The 18818-nt window shown below is 39.0% G+C and overlaps 1 protein-coding gene across 2 annotated transcripts in view; it reads left to right on the top strand.

Annotated features, from left to right (window-relative positions):
- olfm2a (olfactomedin 2a) overlaps positions 1-17787 on the top strand; it is a 62285-nt gene extending 44498 nt beyond the window's left edge. For both annotated transcript variants that reach the window (XM_077735257.1, XM_077735256.1), the window contains exons 2-6: positions 1155-1304; positions 6606-6761; positions 8805-9024; positions 11418-11524; positions 16817-17787. In XM_077735257.1, coding sequence (XP_077591383.1) covers positions 1155-1304; positions 6606-6761; positions 8805-9024; positions 11418-11524; positions 16817-17491 — 1308 coding nt within the window. In that variant the 3' untranslated portion in view covers positions 17492-17787. The remainder of the gene's footprint in view (positions 1-1154; positions 1305-6605; positions 6762-8804; positions 9025-11417; positions 11525-16816) is intronic.
- Positions 17788-18818: the final 1031 nt, after the last annotated feature.

Raw genomic sequence — 18818 nt, 5'->3', positions numbered from 1 at the left:
TGTGGGATAAAGTTTACATACACTTGTGAAGAACACAATGTCATGGCTCTCTTGAGTTTCCAGTTATTTCCACAACTCCGATTTTTCTCTTATTGAGTGATTGGAATAGATACTTCTTTGTCACAAAAAGCGTTGATGAAGTTTAGTTCTTTTATGACTTTATTATGGGTGAACAGAAAAAAAGTGATCAAATCTACTGGGTCACAAATATACATACAGCAGCGCTAATATTTGGTAACATGTCCCTTGGCCATTCTCACTTCAATTGGGTGCTTTTGGTAGCCGTCCACAAGCTTCTGGCAAGGCTCTGGTTGAATCTTTGACCACTCCTCTTGACAGAATTGGTGCAGTTCAGTTAAATTTGATGGCTTTCTGACATGGAGTTGTTTCTTCAGCATTGTCCAGTTCTCAAAGGGGTTTAAGTCAGGACTTTGGGAAGGCCATTCGAAAACCTTAATTGTAGCCTGACTTAGCCATTCCATTACCACTTTTGATGTGTGTTTGGGGTCATTGTTCTGTTGGCCCAACTTTATCGCGGCCATGTCTGGTCTACATTAACCGCAATAATGGAGGGATTACTGTATCACATGTATCTTGACATAGATGCAAAATGCACACTGTGAGTCACTGTATTGGCCAATTTATCCGAATCAGTTGTCGGCCATTTTGTACCAGTGCCATTCAATAAACATAATAACAGTCAACTGAATGTGTACTTTGTAAGTACAATAAATTGCTAAAAATGTAAAGGATTTTCTAACGGCTGACTTTTAATGGATATCAAGGATGCAGACAATTAAATAAATATTTTTTAAAAATAATTATAGTTATACCAATACTTACGAAATATTCAGGTTACAAAAAGCTTGGTTGACAAATCTTTTTTTCTCAGATACACCTCTAGGGATGCACCATTGACAATTTTCGAATTTGGACTCGATATTTGTACCAGGGTGTCACAATTTTGGGCATTCTTGATTTTTTTTAAAGGAGCACTTGTCTCCCCTTCCCCAGATAATGATTGATTTCCAATCATCCTTCTATTGGGAATTTCATTGAGTTTATTAACAGTTAATATCCAATTCATTTTAAGTGGGAGAGTGGCAGCAAATCTCCTTTTGTTTATTTGCTGTTATTTTTTGTACATTCTGTAGGGGCTATTCCCGAGCCTGGAGGAAGGCTGGCAGATCTACAGTTCGGCACAAGGCGCAGATGGAAAATGTATCTGCACGGTGGTGGCGCCAGCACAGAACATGTGTAACCGCGACCCACGCAGCAGACAGCTCCGCCAGCTCATGGAGAAGGTGACTGTTGCCTATCACAAGGCACGATTGGGAATGCAAGCTTAAGCAGAAATGTCATAAAGCTGTGTAATTACAATCAAATGGTCAGATAGAACTTTTAAAACTTTTGAAGGTTTAAAAGGCAAAATGTTCAACATAGACTTATTAACAGCTAAGTGTAAGCCAACTACACAAATATTTTTTTGTTTTATAAATTACAGTTGTACCTCGAGATACGAGCTTAATTCGCTCCGACTGAGGTAGTATGTCGATATTCTCGTAACTCGAACGAACATTTCCCATTGAAATGAACAAAAAACAAATTCATTCCTTCCAACCTTCTGAAAAAACACCAAAAACAGGATATTGGTTTGGAAAAAATGTTTTATTTCTTTGAATTCGCCATCTATTAACAGAATAACAGATAAATAGTGGTTTAATATTACTAAAATGTGTTTAATAGTATTACATTTCGGACTTTGAACGGGGAGAGAAAGAGAGACGGACAGAGAGAGGGGGACAGAGAAGGCGTGCGCTTTTTGCATGGCAACACGCTCGTTTCATAACATAAACAAATTTAAATGAACTTGGATTACGATGCAGACACAGTCAAAAATAAATTTCATCTAACCTTAAACTAAACTTAATTCTAATTTTGAATTAAAGTTTGATACCTTTCTTCTCCCGGGTTGGCACTATTTGCCCTGCCTCCAACCTGACTTTCACTATCGATGGGCTGTTTGCTGTGGTATTCCCTTCAAAATTTTACGAAAATGATGCACACAAATTTCCTCACAATAGGATAACGCACGACCACTTCCCAACGATAAGTAATCTATACTACTCGTATCAGCGATCGCCCCGCCATTCGTGCTGAGTAACGGGAATAAAAACACTGAAGAAAATGCAACGCTCCCTCCAGTGCTCATAGATATCTGTTATACACGAAAGAGATGCGGCAAAAAAAGACAGTGCGCTAAAATCATAAACAGCCTGTCATGTCTTGGCCACCCGGCTTTCTCGAATCTCGAAATTTGTCTCGTATGTAGAGAATTATTTGCTCGAAATTTTACTCGTATCTCGAAATGCTCGTATGTCGGGTGTTCGTATGTCGAGGTACCACTGTAATTAAATGATCGAATCTTGTCAAAGAGTATTCAGAAATGAATGATCCTGACTCAGAAACATGAATTTTTGCACAATAAAATTGTACAATAAAAATGATGGATATAACAGTTTGCAGTAAAGCGGAGTGAGAGAGACAGGGTATATAGGTTTAATTGTGGGATGGGGTATGGAACCAAGTGCATATATATATATATATATATATATATATATATATATATATATATATATATATATATATATATATATATATATATATATATATATATATATATATATATATATATATATATATATATATATATATATATATATATATATATATATATATATATATATATATATATATATATATATATATATATATATATATATATATATATATATATATATATATATATATATATATATATATATAATATCTGTTAAATAGTGTGCACATGCACATAAATTGCCTTAAATTAAGAGTTTGTGTCAGAATATGTTCCTACGGGTTGCTTGTGCCTGTTTCAAAGTTGGAGGAAATTTCATTCGCTTGAAGACGCAGGAGACACAACCACCCATCTGGGGAGAGACAAACTTTCAATGAGGTGAAATGCAATATAAGAATTCAAGTGCCAGCCTGACTCAGCAAGACCCTTCTTGCATCTCAATTTAGCCATCCCTCCCTCACAAGAGCACATCAATGTCATGGTGTATGCGTTTACCACTCCCTTTGCAAGCCCTCAAAAGAAGATGTGACCTGTTACTATTTTGTTGAGATGCACCTGCCTGTGTAGTTTTTTTTCCACAAAAAACTACATCTGCCACACAAAATGTTTCTCAGGTTTCTTCCCTCATCCCAAAGACATGCAGGTTAAGATGTTTGAATACTCTTAATTGCACCTAGTTATACGTGGTGCTGGGATAGGCCCCAGGTTCCTCCACGACCCCTGTGAGGATAAGTGGTTCAGAAAATGAATGAATAAATAATATATGTAAAGCTGCCAGATGGTAGGGGTGAGCAAAGTATTCCACAAAGGGCCTCAGTGGGTGCAGGTTTTCATTCCAACCCATAGAGAGGGCACCTTTTCACCAATCCATCCTAAAAGCGCAATCAGTGGATTGCGGTTAGGTGCTGCTTATTTTCTGCAGAAATCTCATTGGTTAAACCAGAGATGGGAGAATGGGATAACTCGAAGGCCACTGTGGGGGCAGGTTTTTGTTCCAACCGATATAGCACAGACTATTTAACCAATGAAATTTCTGCAGAAAACAAGAAGCGCCTGACTGCAATCCGTTGATTGCACTTGTAGGAGACCAGATTGGTGAAAGGGTGCCTCGATGGGTTGGAATGAAAACCTGCACCCACTGTGTCCCTTTGCAAAATAGTTTCCCCACCCCTGGGTTACACAGTCTGTGCTGTGCTGGATAGGGTTAAGGGTTAGGCTTGTTTTGCACTATTAATAGAGAATATTCTTGTATAAATTTACCAATTCTCTAGTAATTATATTGAGTCTCAATCTCGAGTGGAGATTGCTAGTCTCATGTTAATGGGAACACGTATGTGAGGCAGTATGGTTGACTTGTCCTTCAGCCAAAAAGAGAAAACCCTTGAAAATTGTTGAGTCTGCCAAAAAGACATAGGACAATCCATATTTTAGCATAATTCTGGGTTCTTTTAATTGACCTGAGGTGATGATTACATGATGAGGCACCAGATATCAAACGTGCGCACGCCAATCAAATACATAATACAGCTTGTGTTATTTGCGCTGTACATAAGAAAGAAAAAAATACTTAGTTTGTCTTTACGAGAGTGGGGATAGAGAAAGCTACACAGCTTCTTTTGAAGCTTAAAAATGTGAGGGTATAGTCGAAACTTCACAGCAAAAATCAATGTCAAAATATGGAGAAAAAAAAATACAATTAAATATTCAATAATCCAAACGTCTTTGAAATAATAAAGGGATACAGTGTTTTATAGGCATTCTTTAACAGTCCGAAAAATTGAATGAAATTGGAATTTGCCTGTTTGTATACTCTAAGTAATTTTCTGCATTGACATCAGCTAAGGGAGTGGCATGTAGCTCAAAATGTGTTTCATATTGGAATCATGATTAGGTAAATAGATTGAACTCATACAGTTGTAACACAGGTTGATCACGTGTTAGAAGGCAGGGAAAGAATATATTTCAACATTGATGGGGAACTAACGTTACTGTGTGTGGAGTTTGCATGTTCTCCCTTGGGTGGGTTTTCTCTGGGTACTCCGGTTTCCTCCCACAATCCAAAGACATGCATGGTATGCTGATTGGACACTAAATTGCACCTAGTGTGAGCGTGAATGGTTGTTAGTCTCCTTGTGCCCTGCAATTGGCTGGCCACCAATACAGGGTGTTCCTTGTCTCTGGCTGGGAGTTATGCTTCAGCACCCCCCACAAAACTAGTGAGGATAAAGCGGTTCAGGAAATCGGAGATCACTAAAAAAATTATATAATAAAGAAAATTAAACATTGTGAAAGAATTGAGATTTTCAATATTTTTTGGTCAACTCGCACCACCCAAGTTTCCATCCCTTCAGAGTATGTATAATATAATGAGTTTGGCCCTACCTTAGAATTTATTTTAGCATCTCTTTTTATTTCCAATAGGGAAAAAGAACATGTTTTGATATAGCATGTGGGAGAAAACACGTGTGCAGAGAACAGTAGGCTGGACACAGTCATTGCGGGGGCTGAGTGCAGAAAGGCAAACAAGGCATCTGGAGCAACAGACTCCATGCCAAACGGTAACCTTTTAGAATTAGAACAGTTGAATAAGGATCCAAATAGACCCAGCGTGCAAATCGGAGGAGTTTGGAACACTGCCTATCTGCGTGAGTGTCTTGTTTATTGTTTGTGTGGATATACAGTAAGAACACGCAAACGCAAAGAAGACGCAAACAGTAGGTTCAAATAAACTTTCTGCTGAGGGGGTGTGACGGTAGGCTGGTTATGCAGAAGTACAGTGGGTTGTCAGCACTGGTAGATTAAACTTAGTGCCGGCCTGTATGGGGAATCAATAAATAGTGCCTAACGGGATACATAAGATTCATACCTTATGCTACAAAGATCCCCTCTAGCTTCTCTTCATAGCAAAGCGACGTTCAAGTTTGTTTCTTTTTTATATCATTGCATCATTCAATATGTTAAATGTTTCCCTCTCAACAATCTTTGAGGGCACAAATTCTTTGTTGCCTGGTCATTCTAAAAAGGATCTCTTTAGGCCTACCCAAGGCTTTTAGGGATACTTTAGATCAGTAGATGTCTTAATTGTCTTTGCGCAGACATTTGTTGTGAATAAAGGTTATTTAAATAAATGTGACTTGACTTGTCACAAGAGCAGTCGTCTGTTCACGATCAACTATTTGAAATTCAGAGTGCTGCCAATGCTTAAACCTTGGATTGACATATATCAAGTACCGTATTTTTTCGCATTTTTCCCACCTTCGCATATAAGCCATACCCTTAAAATTGCCTGAAAATAGTTGAATTTTACGGTTTCTCTTGTATAAAGCGCCCCCGTTTAACAATTTTGACCTCCATATTAATGGTTTTAAAAGGGAGTACAAATGTGATAGTTTGAAGGGAAAATCTTAAGAATAATCATTGTCCGTGGACGAATTAAAACAGGAAGTCACAAGAGCAGTACAATTTAGTACAGTCCATTTTTTGTCATACCATCCCTAATCACCAAGACTCTGGATGCAATAATAGCATGACTGACACATTGCGCCGTTATCAAGGCTGATATTTTAATGATCGAGAGCAAGACCTTCGATCAGCCTTAATAACTAATCAGATGTGCTGACATGGAAAACACTGCGAACACATGTATCAAGGCTACTTGCGTCTGGCCATTCAGAGCATGTTTAGTTTTGTGCATAAATAAGCCATACCCTTGATTCAGTAATCATTTTTTAAAGTTACAAATACGGCTTATATGCGAGAAAATACAGTGTTTAAATTACCAACATACTTACAGGAATGTTAATTAACTTTCATTTTAAATGAACCTCGGGGTGAGAACAATTTTAATTACGGAAAATCCGAACAGATCATTTAGGAGTATAACAGTACGTCAAAATATCATAGACATCCCCACATTTAGTTTTACACTCATATGCTGCATCTACATTGTAAATGTAGATTGTGATTCAAATTTTGCTGTTACTAGGTACAGAATGTAAGTCAGTCCATGGAGGTGCTGGATTTGCGGACAAACAGAGACCTCCAGTATGTGAGAGAGACCGAAGGCTTGATGAAAGCGGTGGATGGGAGGCTGAAAGTGGCCTCGGATAACCCACGTAGTCTCAATCCCAAAGGCTTTCAGGTATGTGACTGCACCAGCCCTGCTGAACAGCAAGTATATTTTCACTGCATTTGGTTCACCCCATTTCACATGCAATCATGTCTTGTATAATTCCAAGCAACACTAACATAAAGTTATGTGTCCCTGTTGAAATATTAAAAGTGGTTCAACTTAACTTTTATCTTGACCGAGGAGAAGACTGTTCACAGATGCAGCCAAGTGGCTTATCATTCCTCGGTGGATGAACTACAGAGATTTACAGCTGAGGTGGAAGAGTCTGTCCATAGGTCAAGAGTCAGTCGAAAACTGCACAAATCTGGCCTTTATGGCGGAGTGGCCAGAAGAAAACCATTTCTCAAAGATATATACAAAAAGTATAAGTATATTAAAGTTTGCCAACAAGCCGCCTGGGAGACACATCAAACATGTGGAAAAAGGTGCGCTGGTCAGGTGAAACCACATTCGAACTTTTTCGCCACAATGTAAAACATTACGTAAAAGCATAAAAGCAACACAGCTCATCACATCTCACCAGAGAGAGCCATAAACAATTCACATTTTATAATGTTATTTCTAGAGAGCCATTCTCAGAATTGAAAAGTGCCTCACCTAGCATCGACCTTCCTCTGCCCATTTTGTTGCAGTGCGGAAGTTGCGGAAGTGCGTGACGTATCTTCAGTGTGCAAAGAACCTTTTTCATTTTTATCATTAAATATCTTGTGCATCCATTATTCAATATGGTTGGTGAAAATCGAAAGACTTCTAGTGAGGGAGGTGCAAGGAAGAGGCAAGCCATTTCTTTTGAAACGAAAGTGGGGTTCTGGGCCCAAGCTCGTAAATCGATGTTGATTTACTCGTATCTCAAATCATCTATTCCCATAGAAATGACCTAAATACAAATTAATAAAAAAAACTGGATATTACAATGGAAAAGCATCTTTTTTATTTGTTCTAATTCACCACCTACTCACAAAGTAACAATTACTACCTATCTATATATATAGATACAGTGTCATGAAAAAGTATTTCCTCCCTTCCTTATTTCTGTGTTTTTTGCATATCACATACAGGTTTCAGACCATCAAATCAATTTTCATATGACACAGAGACAACCCAAGAAAAGAGAAAATGCAGTTTCTAAATTATGATTTTATTTACCAAGGCAGCAAAAAGCACAAACTAGTCTGGCCCTCTGTCCTGTCAGCCATCCATCATGTTGCACCCATCATCTCTGGGGCATGAAAGAAAGGGCTGGCCTGCCTTCTCCTGTTTTATTGCTTCTTCTCCATGCATCAGTGATTTGGCCTGCTTGAGAAAACAGACACAGCTCTTTTGGAAGTTAATAACTTTGTTATTTGACTAGTACTCCTACATGTTAAATGTTACTTTGCTTCACCAGCTAGCCCCCCAACCCTTGCAATGATGCGCAATACAGATGATAAATGAATGAATGATGTCGGTAGGCAAAGAATTGAATTCGATTTTTTTGTAGTAAATCAAATTGTTATTAAGTTGCAATAGCCAGAGATGTTGATTCTTTTTCTAAAAAATAACCATTTTATTTTTACCAATTTTGTTGTGTACATTAAATAATAACATTTATACAAATATTTTTGTGCACATTTAAATAGTATTATTTTTTTCAGGGTCTTTGAAACCCTTGAAAATGCTTGGATTTTACTGTCATTTTTTTAATGTTTGAAAAATTATATAATTTTGAATGCTTTAACATTCAGTTATTCTCCCCTCCCAGTCAAAATGGGGCAACTACTGCCATCAATGACACTGAAATATATTCATTCAATACCATTCATGCCAGTGGAAATAATTTTGATGCCTATCATTGTCAATGACATAAACCATAGTGAGAAACAAAAAGCAGAACATCTTGGGATAATAACAAGTTCTTGGACTGATTTCTGTGTTGTTTTGAATGATAACATTTATTTGAATGGACCTAGAGCTTCTGCATATGAACCACTCCGCTATCAATCTGACACATACTGACCGGGACAAAAAATGCAAACACATGAAGCTGAACAAATATCTCTTTTGACTGCTTAGGATTTAAAAGACAAGATGAGCGAGCTTCTCCGTCGCTTGCCCGTACTGGATCAATACAAATCGGACACAAAGATGATCCTGCTCCTTCGTGAGGAGGTGAGAAATCTGTCCTTGGTTTTGATGGCCATCCAAGAGGAGATGGGTGCCTACGACTATGAGGAGCTGCGCCAGCGGGTGCTGCTGTTGGAGACACGCCTCCACTCCTGCATGCAGAAGCTGGGTATGCACTTGCATGCAAATGGCCGTTGCTGTGAGCTCAATGAATTCTTAATTGCAATCTGTCCAATTCTATTACAGCACCTGTGTTCCTATAGACAATTAGTGTGGTCAGCGCGGGGCAAAATTAAATTATTGATTGGATGAGCAGATTAAACAGATAAATATTCTGATGTAAAACATTTACACCCTGGTCACCCACTGAAATTATCAAATTAAATTAGGAAAAGATTTCCTAAAATGTCACAATGAATAATTGATTGTTTTCCTTTTGCTAATGAATTAACAGCATTAAAAAAAAACAAAAGGCTGATGTATGATGTATGATGATGGTGATGATTGTGATGGTGATGATCAGAAAGATGACGATGATGATGATCTATTTCAGTGCAACTGACGATGGTAGATGCCAACTCATGTGACTCTTGAAAATACATAAATATTCCTTAAATGAGTTTGTCACGAGAAGACATTGCTCTCAATGGCAGCCCATGAGTAAAACTTTGTCTGAAGTACACTACAATAATTCTCACATATGCAAATAAGACTTCCCTTTCTAGTCATCTGTGTGTGATTTTGCTGCCAATTTCAGCCAATGAGAAAAAAAATAAAAACAGATATGAACTATTAACTTTGAGGTCTGTAGAAGAGAGCTATTTTTTGGGAGTGCTGCAATGAACAGCTAGGCCGCCTTCTTCTAATTTAATTTAATTTATCAGACATAGGCATTGTCGTCATCATTGACTTGACAAAAAGCCTAGTAGTCATCATACCCTCAGCTGCGTATGATGAAATTGTATAGTGCTTCTCCACAGGTCTGCCATCCCAGGCAAGACCCCTTAACTGACATATTCAGACTTGTTAGCACTCGCCACGATGAAAACATCGCATCACCTCTTGAGCGCCATCAATCCGGCGACTGCAAGTTCTATTCACAATTTTTTTTATTCTCTCAAGCGGACAGAAGAAAGTACCAACTTGATTCTAAGACAGTAAAACAAAGTGAAAACAGAACATAGAACAATAATGCTGGTTAAAACACAAAGACAGAACATTTGGACAATACAGACAAGCCCGGCCGGGCCCCCTCTCCTTCCACCCTTCAGTGGCTTCCGGGTAGCAGACTACTTTTAAGATTATATGCAAATGAACAACTGGGTGTAACTCAAGTAATGTCCTGATACAAGTAGAGGAGTTGAGAAAAAAATATGTGAACTTTCCTTGCTCATCACAATACCCAGGAACAGAGAAACCTTTCCGTCTCCTTTTGGGCCCCCCTGCTGGGGTAACTGGTCGCGGGGGGTGATGGAGCCTGTACCAGCTGACTCCGGGCCAGAGGCGGGAGGGACACCCTGAATTGGTGGCCAGCCAATCGGAGGGCACAGGAAGACGGACAACCATACACACTCACATCCATACCTAGAGGCAATTTAGAGTGTCCAATCAGCCTACCATGCATGTCTTTGGAATGTGGGAGGAAACTGGAATCCCCTAATCCTAAACCTAACCATAACCCTAACCCACACAGGCCCGGGTAAAACATGCAAACTCCACACAGGTGGACGTGACCTGGATTTGAACTCAGGACCCCAGAGATGCGAGGCCGATGCGCTAAACACTCAGCAACCGGGCAGCCGTACTAGTAATGTAAAAGTGTAAATTCCACAGAAGATCTGTTTCCAAAGCAAAAGATAGACAAAAACCTACATATAGATACACATCATTTTAAAGCAATGAAAGAATACGAAATGTGATTAAAAGAAATATTTCTCTTCAGGTCTCATCATGGAAACTTTGAATAACACGTAACCTTTAGCAGCACAGAATTTCCCAATGCATTAGTTAAACTAATTTTACAGAAATAGAGAAATCTAATGAAATAGGCTAATTTAAAAAATAAAATAAGAAGTACATTAATAAATGAGAGTAAAGGTTGGGGACCACCAAAAGAACAGAATATATTTTGCAAGGGTTAATTGGGGTTTTATGTCTCTCAATTGACCATTAAAAGAAGAAAGGTCTGTACTATGCCTTTTTTAAAAAAAAATATATATATATATATATATTCAAATGTCTAAAATAGCAGTAAAGGAATAGTTTTTATATTTTTGTATTGAATTGCCTTGAAATGCTGATTAAAATCCTATCTACCCTAAAATCCTACCAAGTAAAACAGAAAAGCTTGTAGTGATTATATTCCTCTGCAATTAATGTGTGATTAATTCATTATAAAGCCTTAAATTTATTAAAAGACAAAATCAACTAAAGAAAAATTGATGAAAAGTCCAATGTTTGGATGAATGTTGTTGGTAATGTTGCTGCAAGAGTTCAAATGCTTCCCGGTCACATCTATTAATATTCATACCGTCCTCTTTCTATCTCCCTTTTGACCTGCAGGCTGTGGAAAACTCACTGGTGTCAGTAATCCCATCACGGTCCGCGCTTCGGGGTCCAGGTTTGGCTCCTGGATGACAGATACAATGATCCCCAGCTCCGACAACCGAGTAAGTGTCTAAATCCCCGAGTAAATATTGAAGTGGATTCAAAATGTAAAAGGCAAAGGGAGGGAAGGTTTAAAATGGATATCCCTTAATCTTACATTAGGAATTTCCAAGTGAGAAATTAACGCAAATTTAAGTTGGCCTTTTCTATCTTATGAACATTAATTCAAGGAAATTAATGGGACTTCAGGAAAAAAGTGTTGAAGTTTGACCTTAACTTCTGCTGGAAATGTATCCGAAATATTTCTCTGCAACCCAATGAACACTAATGGATCCATTTACCTCCTCCCTTCACTTCTTTGTCCCTGCGGCTCAAGCTAATAAATCATGCCATCATCATCAATGGCTGAATAAATGAGCTGTTTGCACTACAGTTTTCAAAATGGCTAAGGTAATTAGTGTGCGTGCCCCTAGACATGTTGATATATAAAGCAGTCATTCAGTCAGTTTATGGATGATGGAGAGAAGGATGAGTTTGAATTTCATTATCATTCATTCATTTTCTGAAGCGCTTATCCTCACAAGGGTTGCGGGGGGTGCTGGAGCATATCCCATCTGACTCGGGCATGAGCTGGCGGACACCCTAAATTTGTGGCCAGCCGATTGCAGGGCCTGAGGAGACAGACAACCATTTACGCTCACATTCATACGTGGGGGTAATATAGAGTGTCTAACCAGCCTACCATGCATGTTTTTTTTTGGAATGTGGGCGGTAACATATGGCCATTTTTAAACCATTTTAACCCAAGATAACAAGTTTTAGATTTTTGCAATATTTTCAGAACATTTACAAAAAATGGGGAAACACTTTTATATCAAGTAAGAAAAATATTGCAGGCTGTCCTCAAGTTAAGGCAGTGGGTTAAGAACATCTTCAATAAATAATGTTTACGAGGCGTTTAAAAAATAATTCCAGGAATAATTCACTTGGATCTTTAAGTGGATCGGCTCGTTGTTGTCCTGCATCTCTGAATCGCTTATATTGGCCGAGTTGTTGTCGTCATGCATTCATGTTCTGTGTTAGCCTCGAGTGCTAACATGTTAAAACAGTTTCTCATAATCCTCTTCTCCTAAGCATTGGTCTGGAACTAGCATTCATCTTGCAACAGCACCCCCGTTCTCTGTGGGTGTTGACAAAAATAATTTCATAATAATTATCATTATCGTTTTATTGCCCAGCTTTAGCTGTACTATTGCCTATAGTTGGTGGAAATATGCTCCAGCACTCTAATCACTCTTGTGTGGATAAGTGGAATGAAAGATAAACAAATGGAATACCTGCAGATATTTTTTTAATATACCTATCATCTTAATATAGCATCAAATGGTCAAAATCTTGTGATTTCAAATTAGTGTAAATGTCAATGGCTATTTGTCTATGCCTCTTCAGATATGACGTTTGGTAATGGACCGGTTAAAGTAATTTGCAGGATCAGATGACCCTGACATGAGCCTGGAGGTTATTTTGGCTTGTGGCCTAGTCATGTTATTAGCTCACATAAAGGGTAAAGTAGGAGTAAAGTAGGTAATGTACTGCCACAGAGATTACTGACATAACTATTTCGTGACTACAATAAATGTGTCTAAGGAAATAACATTTGACAAGCAATAACCATGAACCGAGAATCAACTAAAATAACACCCTGGGTTTACCAACTCTGAATTTTAACTGAGAATGTGTAATCTTTCCTTTTGATTTCTTAAAAATGAATGAACGATGGCCGGCGGTTGAGTGGTTAGTGCGTCAACCTCACAGTTGTAGAGTCAAGGGTTCGATCTGAGGTTGGTCCTCAGTGTGTGGAGTTTTCATGTTCTCCCCAGGCTTGCGTTGTTTTTTTTCCAGGTACTCTGCTTTTCTCGCACATCTCAAAATAATGCCGGGTAGGCTGGTTGAACACTCTAAATTGCCCCTAGGTATGAGTGTGAGCGTAAATGGTGTCTGTCTCCTTGTGCCCTGCGATTGGCTGCCCACCAATTCAGGGTGCCCCACGCTTGGTGCTCATAGATAGCTGGGATAGCCCCCCCCCCCCCACCTTCTGAGGATGAGGGATTCAGTATATAAATGAACATGAATTAATGAACAAATGAATGGGTCCGATTGGTGCAGTATATTATCTTAAATTCTTCAGTGGAATCCAAAAAAATAGGCATTAACATGCATGACGTTACACAGCTCATGTTTCACATAATTGAATTGAATGCTTTTATTGTCATTATACAAATAGAATGATATTGTTAAGCTTTCCCCATGTAGTTCAGAAATAATAACAACAAACAATCAGACAAATAAATAATCAATAAATAAGAAATAAATAAATAAATAAGTAGTCCAAGTGAAATCATCAGAGTGGAGCGGCCTAGTTCCATTTGAATTCCAGGAGGATTTGCATGGTTTTGGAGACGTTCAACGCCAAGTTGTTGAGAGTAAACCACTCGCTGAGTCTATGGACTCAACAACAGACAAACAGATAATAATCAATAAATAGTAATAGTTAAATAAGTGGTCAACATTATAAATATGTAGTATAAGTACTTGTCAACATGGGTAAGGGGAATAAAGTGACTAAAGTGGCTAGCAATACGTCTTAATTAGGTCCTCGGTGCAGAACTCCAGTTGACCATGGTGACAGCTGTTGGGAAGAAACTGTCCTTCAGTCTGTTTGTCTTGGCTGTCATGGCTCTTCCAGAGGGCATCAAGTTTAAGTGGTGGAAGCCAGGATGCTTATTGTCTTTTATGATACTCCCTGCCCTTCTAAGGCAGTGGGATTTGTAGATGCTGGACAGAGTAAGTAGGGGGTAGTTGATGTTCTTTGGGGCTCTGTTGATCACCCTCATATCCATATTCTTCAAAAATGCCCATCTATTCATTTTCCTATCCTTTATGGTTTCTCTATCATTCTGTGCAATAATTCCTTTACTCCAAGGCATGTTAACCCTTTCCACGACTTTGGTCAGCTTTTTGTGTCCCTTGCACTTGTCTTGAGCTCAAGGTTCCAGAATTTGACAGGACACGTCCTCTGCTGATTGTGTCCTCATGCACCGCTAGGATCAGAACGTGAATCGAACTGCGTCGATACATAAAACAGAAGACATCACCACACATGGCAGTCAGCCACTTTTGTCATCCCCCATTCACACCTAGAGAAAATCAATCAATTTAGCAACTCCATCGTCGTCCTGAAGCACTCTCAGCAGCATTTGCTGTCCTCACTGCTTTGTCTTTAATACTTCAGTTAAGACAAAGACAAAGTTAATCTTTAATTGATTTAATTAAATGGCACTCACGCTGCGTAGATGTTTATTTTATGCTTAACACAGTATGGAAGACTTTGCTGAGAAAGCTCTTTTCTCCCTGCCATTGCGCCTCCCCAGGTGCAACCTTAGGCACTTTGTGAGTCATAAGTGTGCCAGTGGGAGAGAGCAGGAGGAGTCAAGTGCAGGAGTAGGATTGTGGGAAGGGGAATTGGTGGAGCAGTAAGCATCCTCGCCGTACTTAGATGATATCCTGGAGCATTTGTAAAGTTAAGAATCTAAGTTGGGTCCCCATCTCTTGAATTTTTATGTCTGTTTTAATACAATTATGCTCCCCAAGTCTTTAGGACTGGAACTGGTTTTGTGTGATTTTGTGAAGTATGAATGTATTTTATGCTTATTATTATTATGTCTTTTGGTTTATATAGTGTAGTCACTGGAATAGAATTTTGCACGACCTTGTGGTAACTCCCATAACGACTCCTTTTAGTTAGGGGGGGGTGTTATCTATCACAACACCCCATTTCTTTGTTCACCTTCCCGCCTAAAGTTTGTCTCTGTCACATGATCCTGTGTTAATAAAACCAGTTTGTCTGTGGGGAGTTGCCAGGGATTCGATCTGGTTACGCTGGAGGATGGACATCTCCCAGCGCTAACTTTTCTGGCTCCCTCCTTCATATGAAGTGAGTTAAATTCTCATCACGACTGGCTGTGTGTTTCCTCTGCTCCAATATTATTGAATGTATATGGTCTTAAACCTGACAGATTTCCAAGAACAAAATTAGCATGCAGCATTAAGTTTATTAAGCTCTTCACCTCTAATCAAATGACCTGAAAATCTGGGGTGCCCTTAAACAATTAGCTCCTTTAAATCAGGGCTAAAAACACTATTGTTTACAACAATGTATTCATAACTGCCCGTATTGTTCCAATACCCGGAGGCTTTGTCAATGAGGACTAAAAACACTATTGTTTACCACAATATATTCATATCTGCCCTAATTGTTACAATACCCAATAGTATGACTTGCTTTTGATTGCCTCTGAATATATTTTATTTGTGTTATAATTTCCATTCCTTTTTTGTTTCTTGACTAGTTTTTATCTGGCAAAGAAATTTGCATGTCCTAGTGTTGAATTGCGCTGTAGTAATATGTTTTTCTTTTAAAACTGTCCTGTTCAGTTGCTTAGACATGAAGAGTGGGAATCTGAGTCTTCTTGTAGGGTGAGCAGTTTTAATGTGCCACATAGGAGTTGTGTGTAGGAGACAAGAAGGGTTTTTTATGGGTATAGCAAGAAAGGAACCACAGGTAAAGGAAAATAACAAAAAACAAATGATATTAGATTGTGATATATTCATTCACTCATTCATTTATTTTGAGAACAACTTATCCTCACTAGGGTTACAGGGGGTGCTGGAGCTCAGATAATTATGGGCACTAGCCACCCTGAATCAATAGGCAGTCAATCACAGGGCACAAAGAGACGGGCAACCATTCACGCTCATACCTAGGGTCAATTTAGAGTGTTCACCCAGCCTACTCTACACATATTGGGGCTATTGTTAACCGAAGGAAGAAGTTAGAATCGTACTCTACTTTCTACTTGATTGCTAATTATGTCACTGATAATCTAATTTACCTCAATTTGTGACGTTGCACCTTGTCGTGTGTGAACCCACTCTGACATGTGTTAGTCATGCAGAAAAAAAAAAACTGCTGTGCAAGGGTCTTGCAGGGGGCCCGGAACTGCCCCCAGCAACAGAGGGAGAAGCGAGCGCAGCACAGGCTTGCCTGGTCTCATTGTGTCAGGGATTAACTGATTGCAGAATGTCAGAGGCCATGTAACTGTAATGGACTGATCACCTTCCAGTCGCATTAACTCATTGGTTGCCACTTGAGTAATGAACTCATTTTTGTCACAATAAAAGAATAATTAAATGCCACATGATTGGCACATCATCGTCAATGGAAGTGAAAGGCTTAAACATCAAGGCAAAGTTGAGTCCCGATTAATTTATCATCGCTACTTTCCTTGCCCTAGGTTTGGTCCATGGACGGCTATTTCAAGGGTCGTCGCGTCCAGGAGTACCGGACCATGAGCGACTTCATGAAAGGTCAGAACTTTGTGCAGCACCTGCTCCCACATCCTTGGGCTGGCACCGGCCACGTAGTTTACAATGGCTCACTGTACTACAACAAGTACCAGAGCAATATCATTATCAAGTACCATTTCCGGTCCCGGAGCGTTCTTGTGCAGCGTAGCCTGAGCGGTGCTGGCTACAACAACACCTTTCCCTACTCCTGGGGCGGCTCCTCCGACATCGACTTGATGGCCGACGAGAAGGGCCTGTGGGCGGTCTACACCACGATCCCCAAAGCCGGGAATATTGTCATCGGTCGCCTGGAGCCGCAGACTCTGGAGGTGCTGCAGACGTGGGACACCGGCTTCCCCAAACGCAGCGCCGGAGAGTCCTTCATGATCTGTAGCACGCTCTATGTCACCAACTCTCACCTCGCCGGTGCCAAGATCTACTTTGCTTACTACACTAACACATCCACCTATGAGTACACAGACATCCCTTTTCACAATCAATACTCGCACATCTCCATGATGGACTACAACCCCAGGGAAAGGGTCCTCTACACCTGGAACAATGGGCATCAAGTGCTCTACAACGTCACACTTTTCCAGGTCATTAAGACTTCTGGTGATTAAGCAGCCTGATTTACATAAAGTGGACACAACTTATACCGCATACAAAATTTCGAGAGAGAAAATAAGAGCAAGATTAAGTTGGGTGTGCAGGTAACAGGATTCAAAGTCTGAACAGGTACAGTAGAGGCTTGTATTTTTTATCTTATGTTCATAGTATGCAAGTATTCACATTGTGAAACAAAGCAAGGTCAGTAGTAAAAAGAAAGACAGCATTTTTGTTTTGTTTTCTTCCTGTGATGAGTAAGCATGGCCCATTTTAATTGTGATGAGAAATAAATATCAGTCTTTAACATTTATGATCATGTGATTCTTTTGATGCTAATTCAATAGGTCGGGGCATTTAATGGTGTATTAACATGTAATTGGGATTGGATTCCTGTTTCTGAATAGAACCAGTGACCTATGAATGGAGCACACACATCCAAATAGGCCAAGCAGCGATATCAAAATAAAATACACATATTACAGTACAAACACCAACCCTTTATGGCGCAAGTGAAAAAATCCAACCCATATGGACCTCCTGCGTACACAGAGCGGATCTAGGAAGATATCTATGGTGTTGGTGAGATGGGCGGAACTTGATTTTTGATTCTTTAGTCAATTATAGGATACTGTGCGACAAATCCAATTCAAGTGCCTTCGATTTTGATAGAATTAATTCAAGATTATGAACACATTAAACAGTCAGCTCCAATTTAGCTGAAACAATAAAAAATGCAGATACGTTTTGATACGTTTGACAGTTTTGTTGAAGAAATATCAGATTTCCATGGCCCTGCTTTTTTCAGTCAGAATAAAAATAAATAAATAAAAATACAAAATTAAAAAACACCTGATGAGTCATCACCTTATCGTGGTGGTGATGGAGTTTGTGTGTATACCAGTGATCCTTGGAGCTATCTTGTCTTGTCTAAATGTCAATAATTGAATAAGATGTCTGCCTGCAGTTATTGATAATTACGGACGAAGGTAATTATTAATGAACCTAACAGGCCTTGTACACTTGTGTTAGGGTCATTAGTATCACATTTATTATATATTTGCTTGCAATGAATGCTTTGCTTTATTTAGGTGTATTAATGTTACATTATTATATACGTGCTTGCAATGAAGAATGCTTAGCTTTACTTAGCTTATTAATATTAAAAAAGTCATTGTTTGTACTTCTGTTTAGAAAAAAACATCCCTTTATGGTTCAAAAACTTCTTGACCTAATTTCTCTTCCTTTGTAAAAACTAACACACTTTTTTTCTTGTTTTAGTTGTTTTTTCTTTTTTTTTTAATGACTACTTGCACCTGCATCAATTAGAATCCAGGACACAGG

The sequence above is a fragment of the Stigmatopora nigra genome, chromosome 15 (genome assembly GCF_051989575.1).
Source record: "Stigmatopora nigra isolate UIUO_SnigA chromosome 15, RoL_Snig_1.1, whole genome shotgun sequence".
NCBI classification, from domain to species: Eukaryota; Metazoa; Chordata; class Actinopteri; order Syngnathiformes; family Syngnathidae; genus Stigmatopora; species Stigmatopora nigra.
Note: the sequence above shows the minus strand (reverse complement) of the source record. Positions and strands in the feature narration are given on the sequence as shown.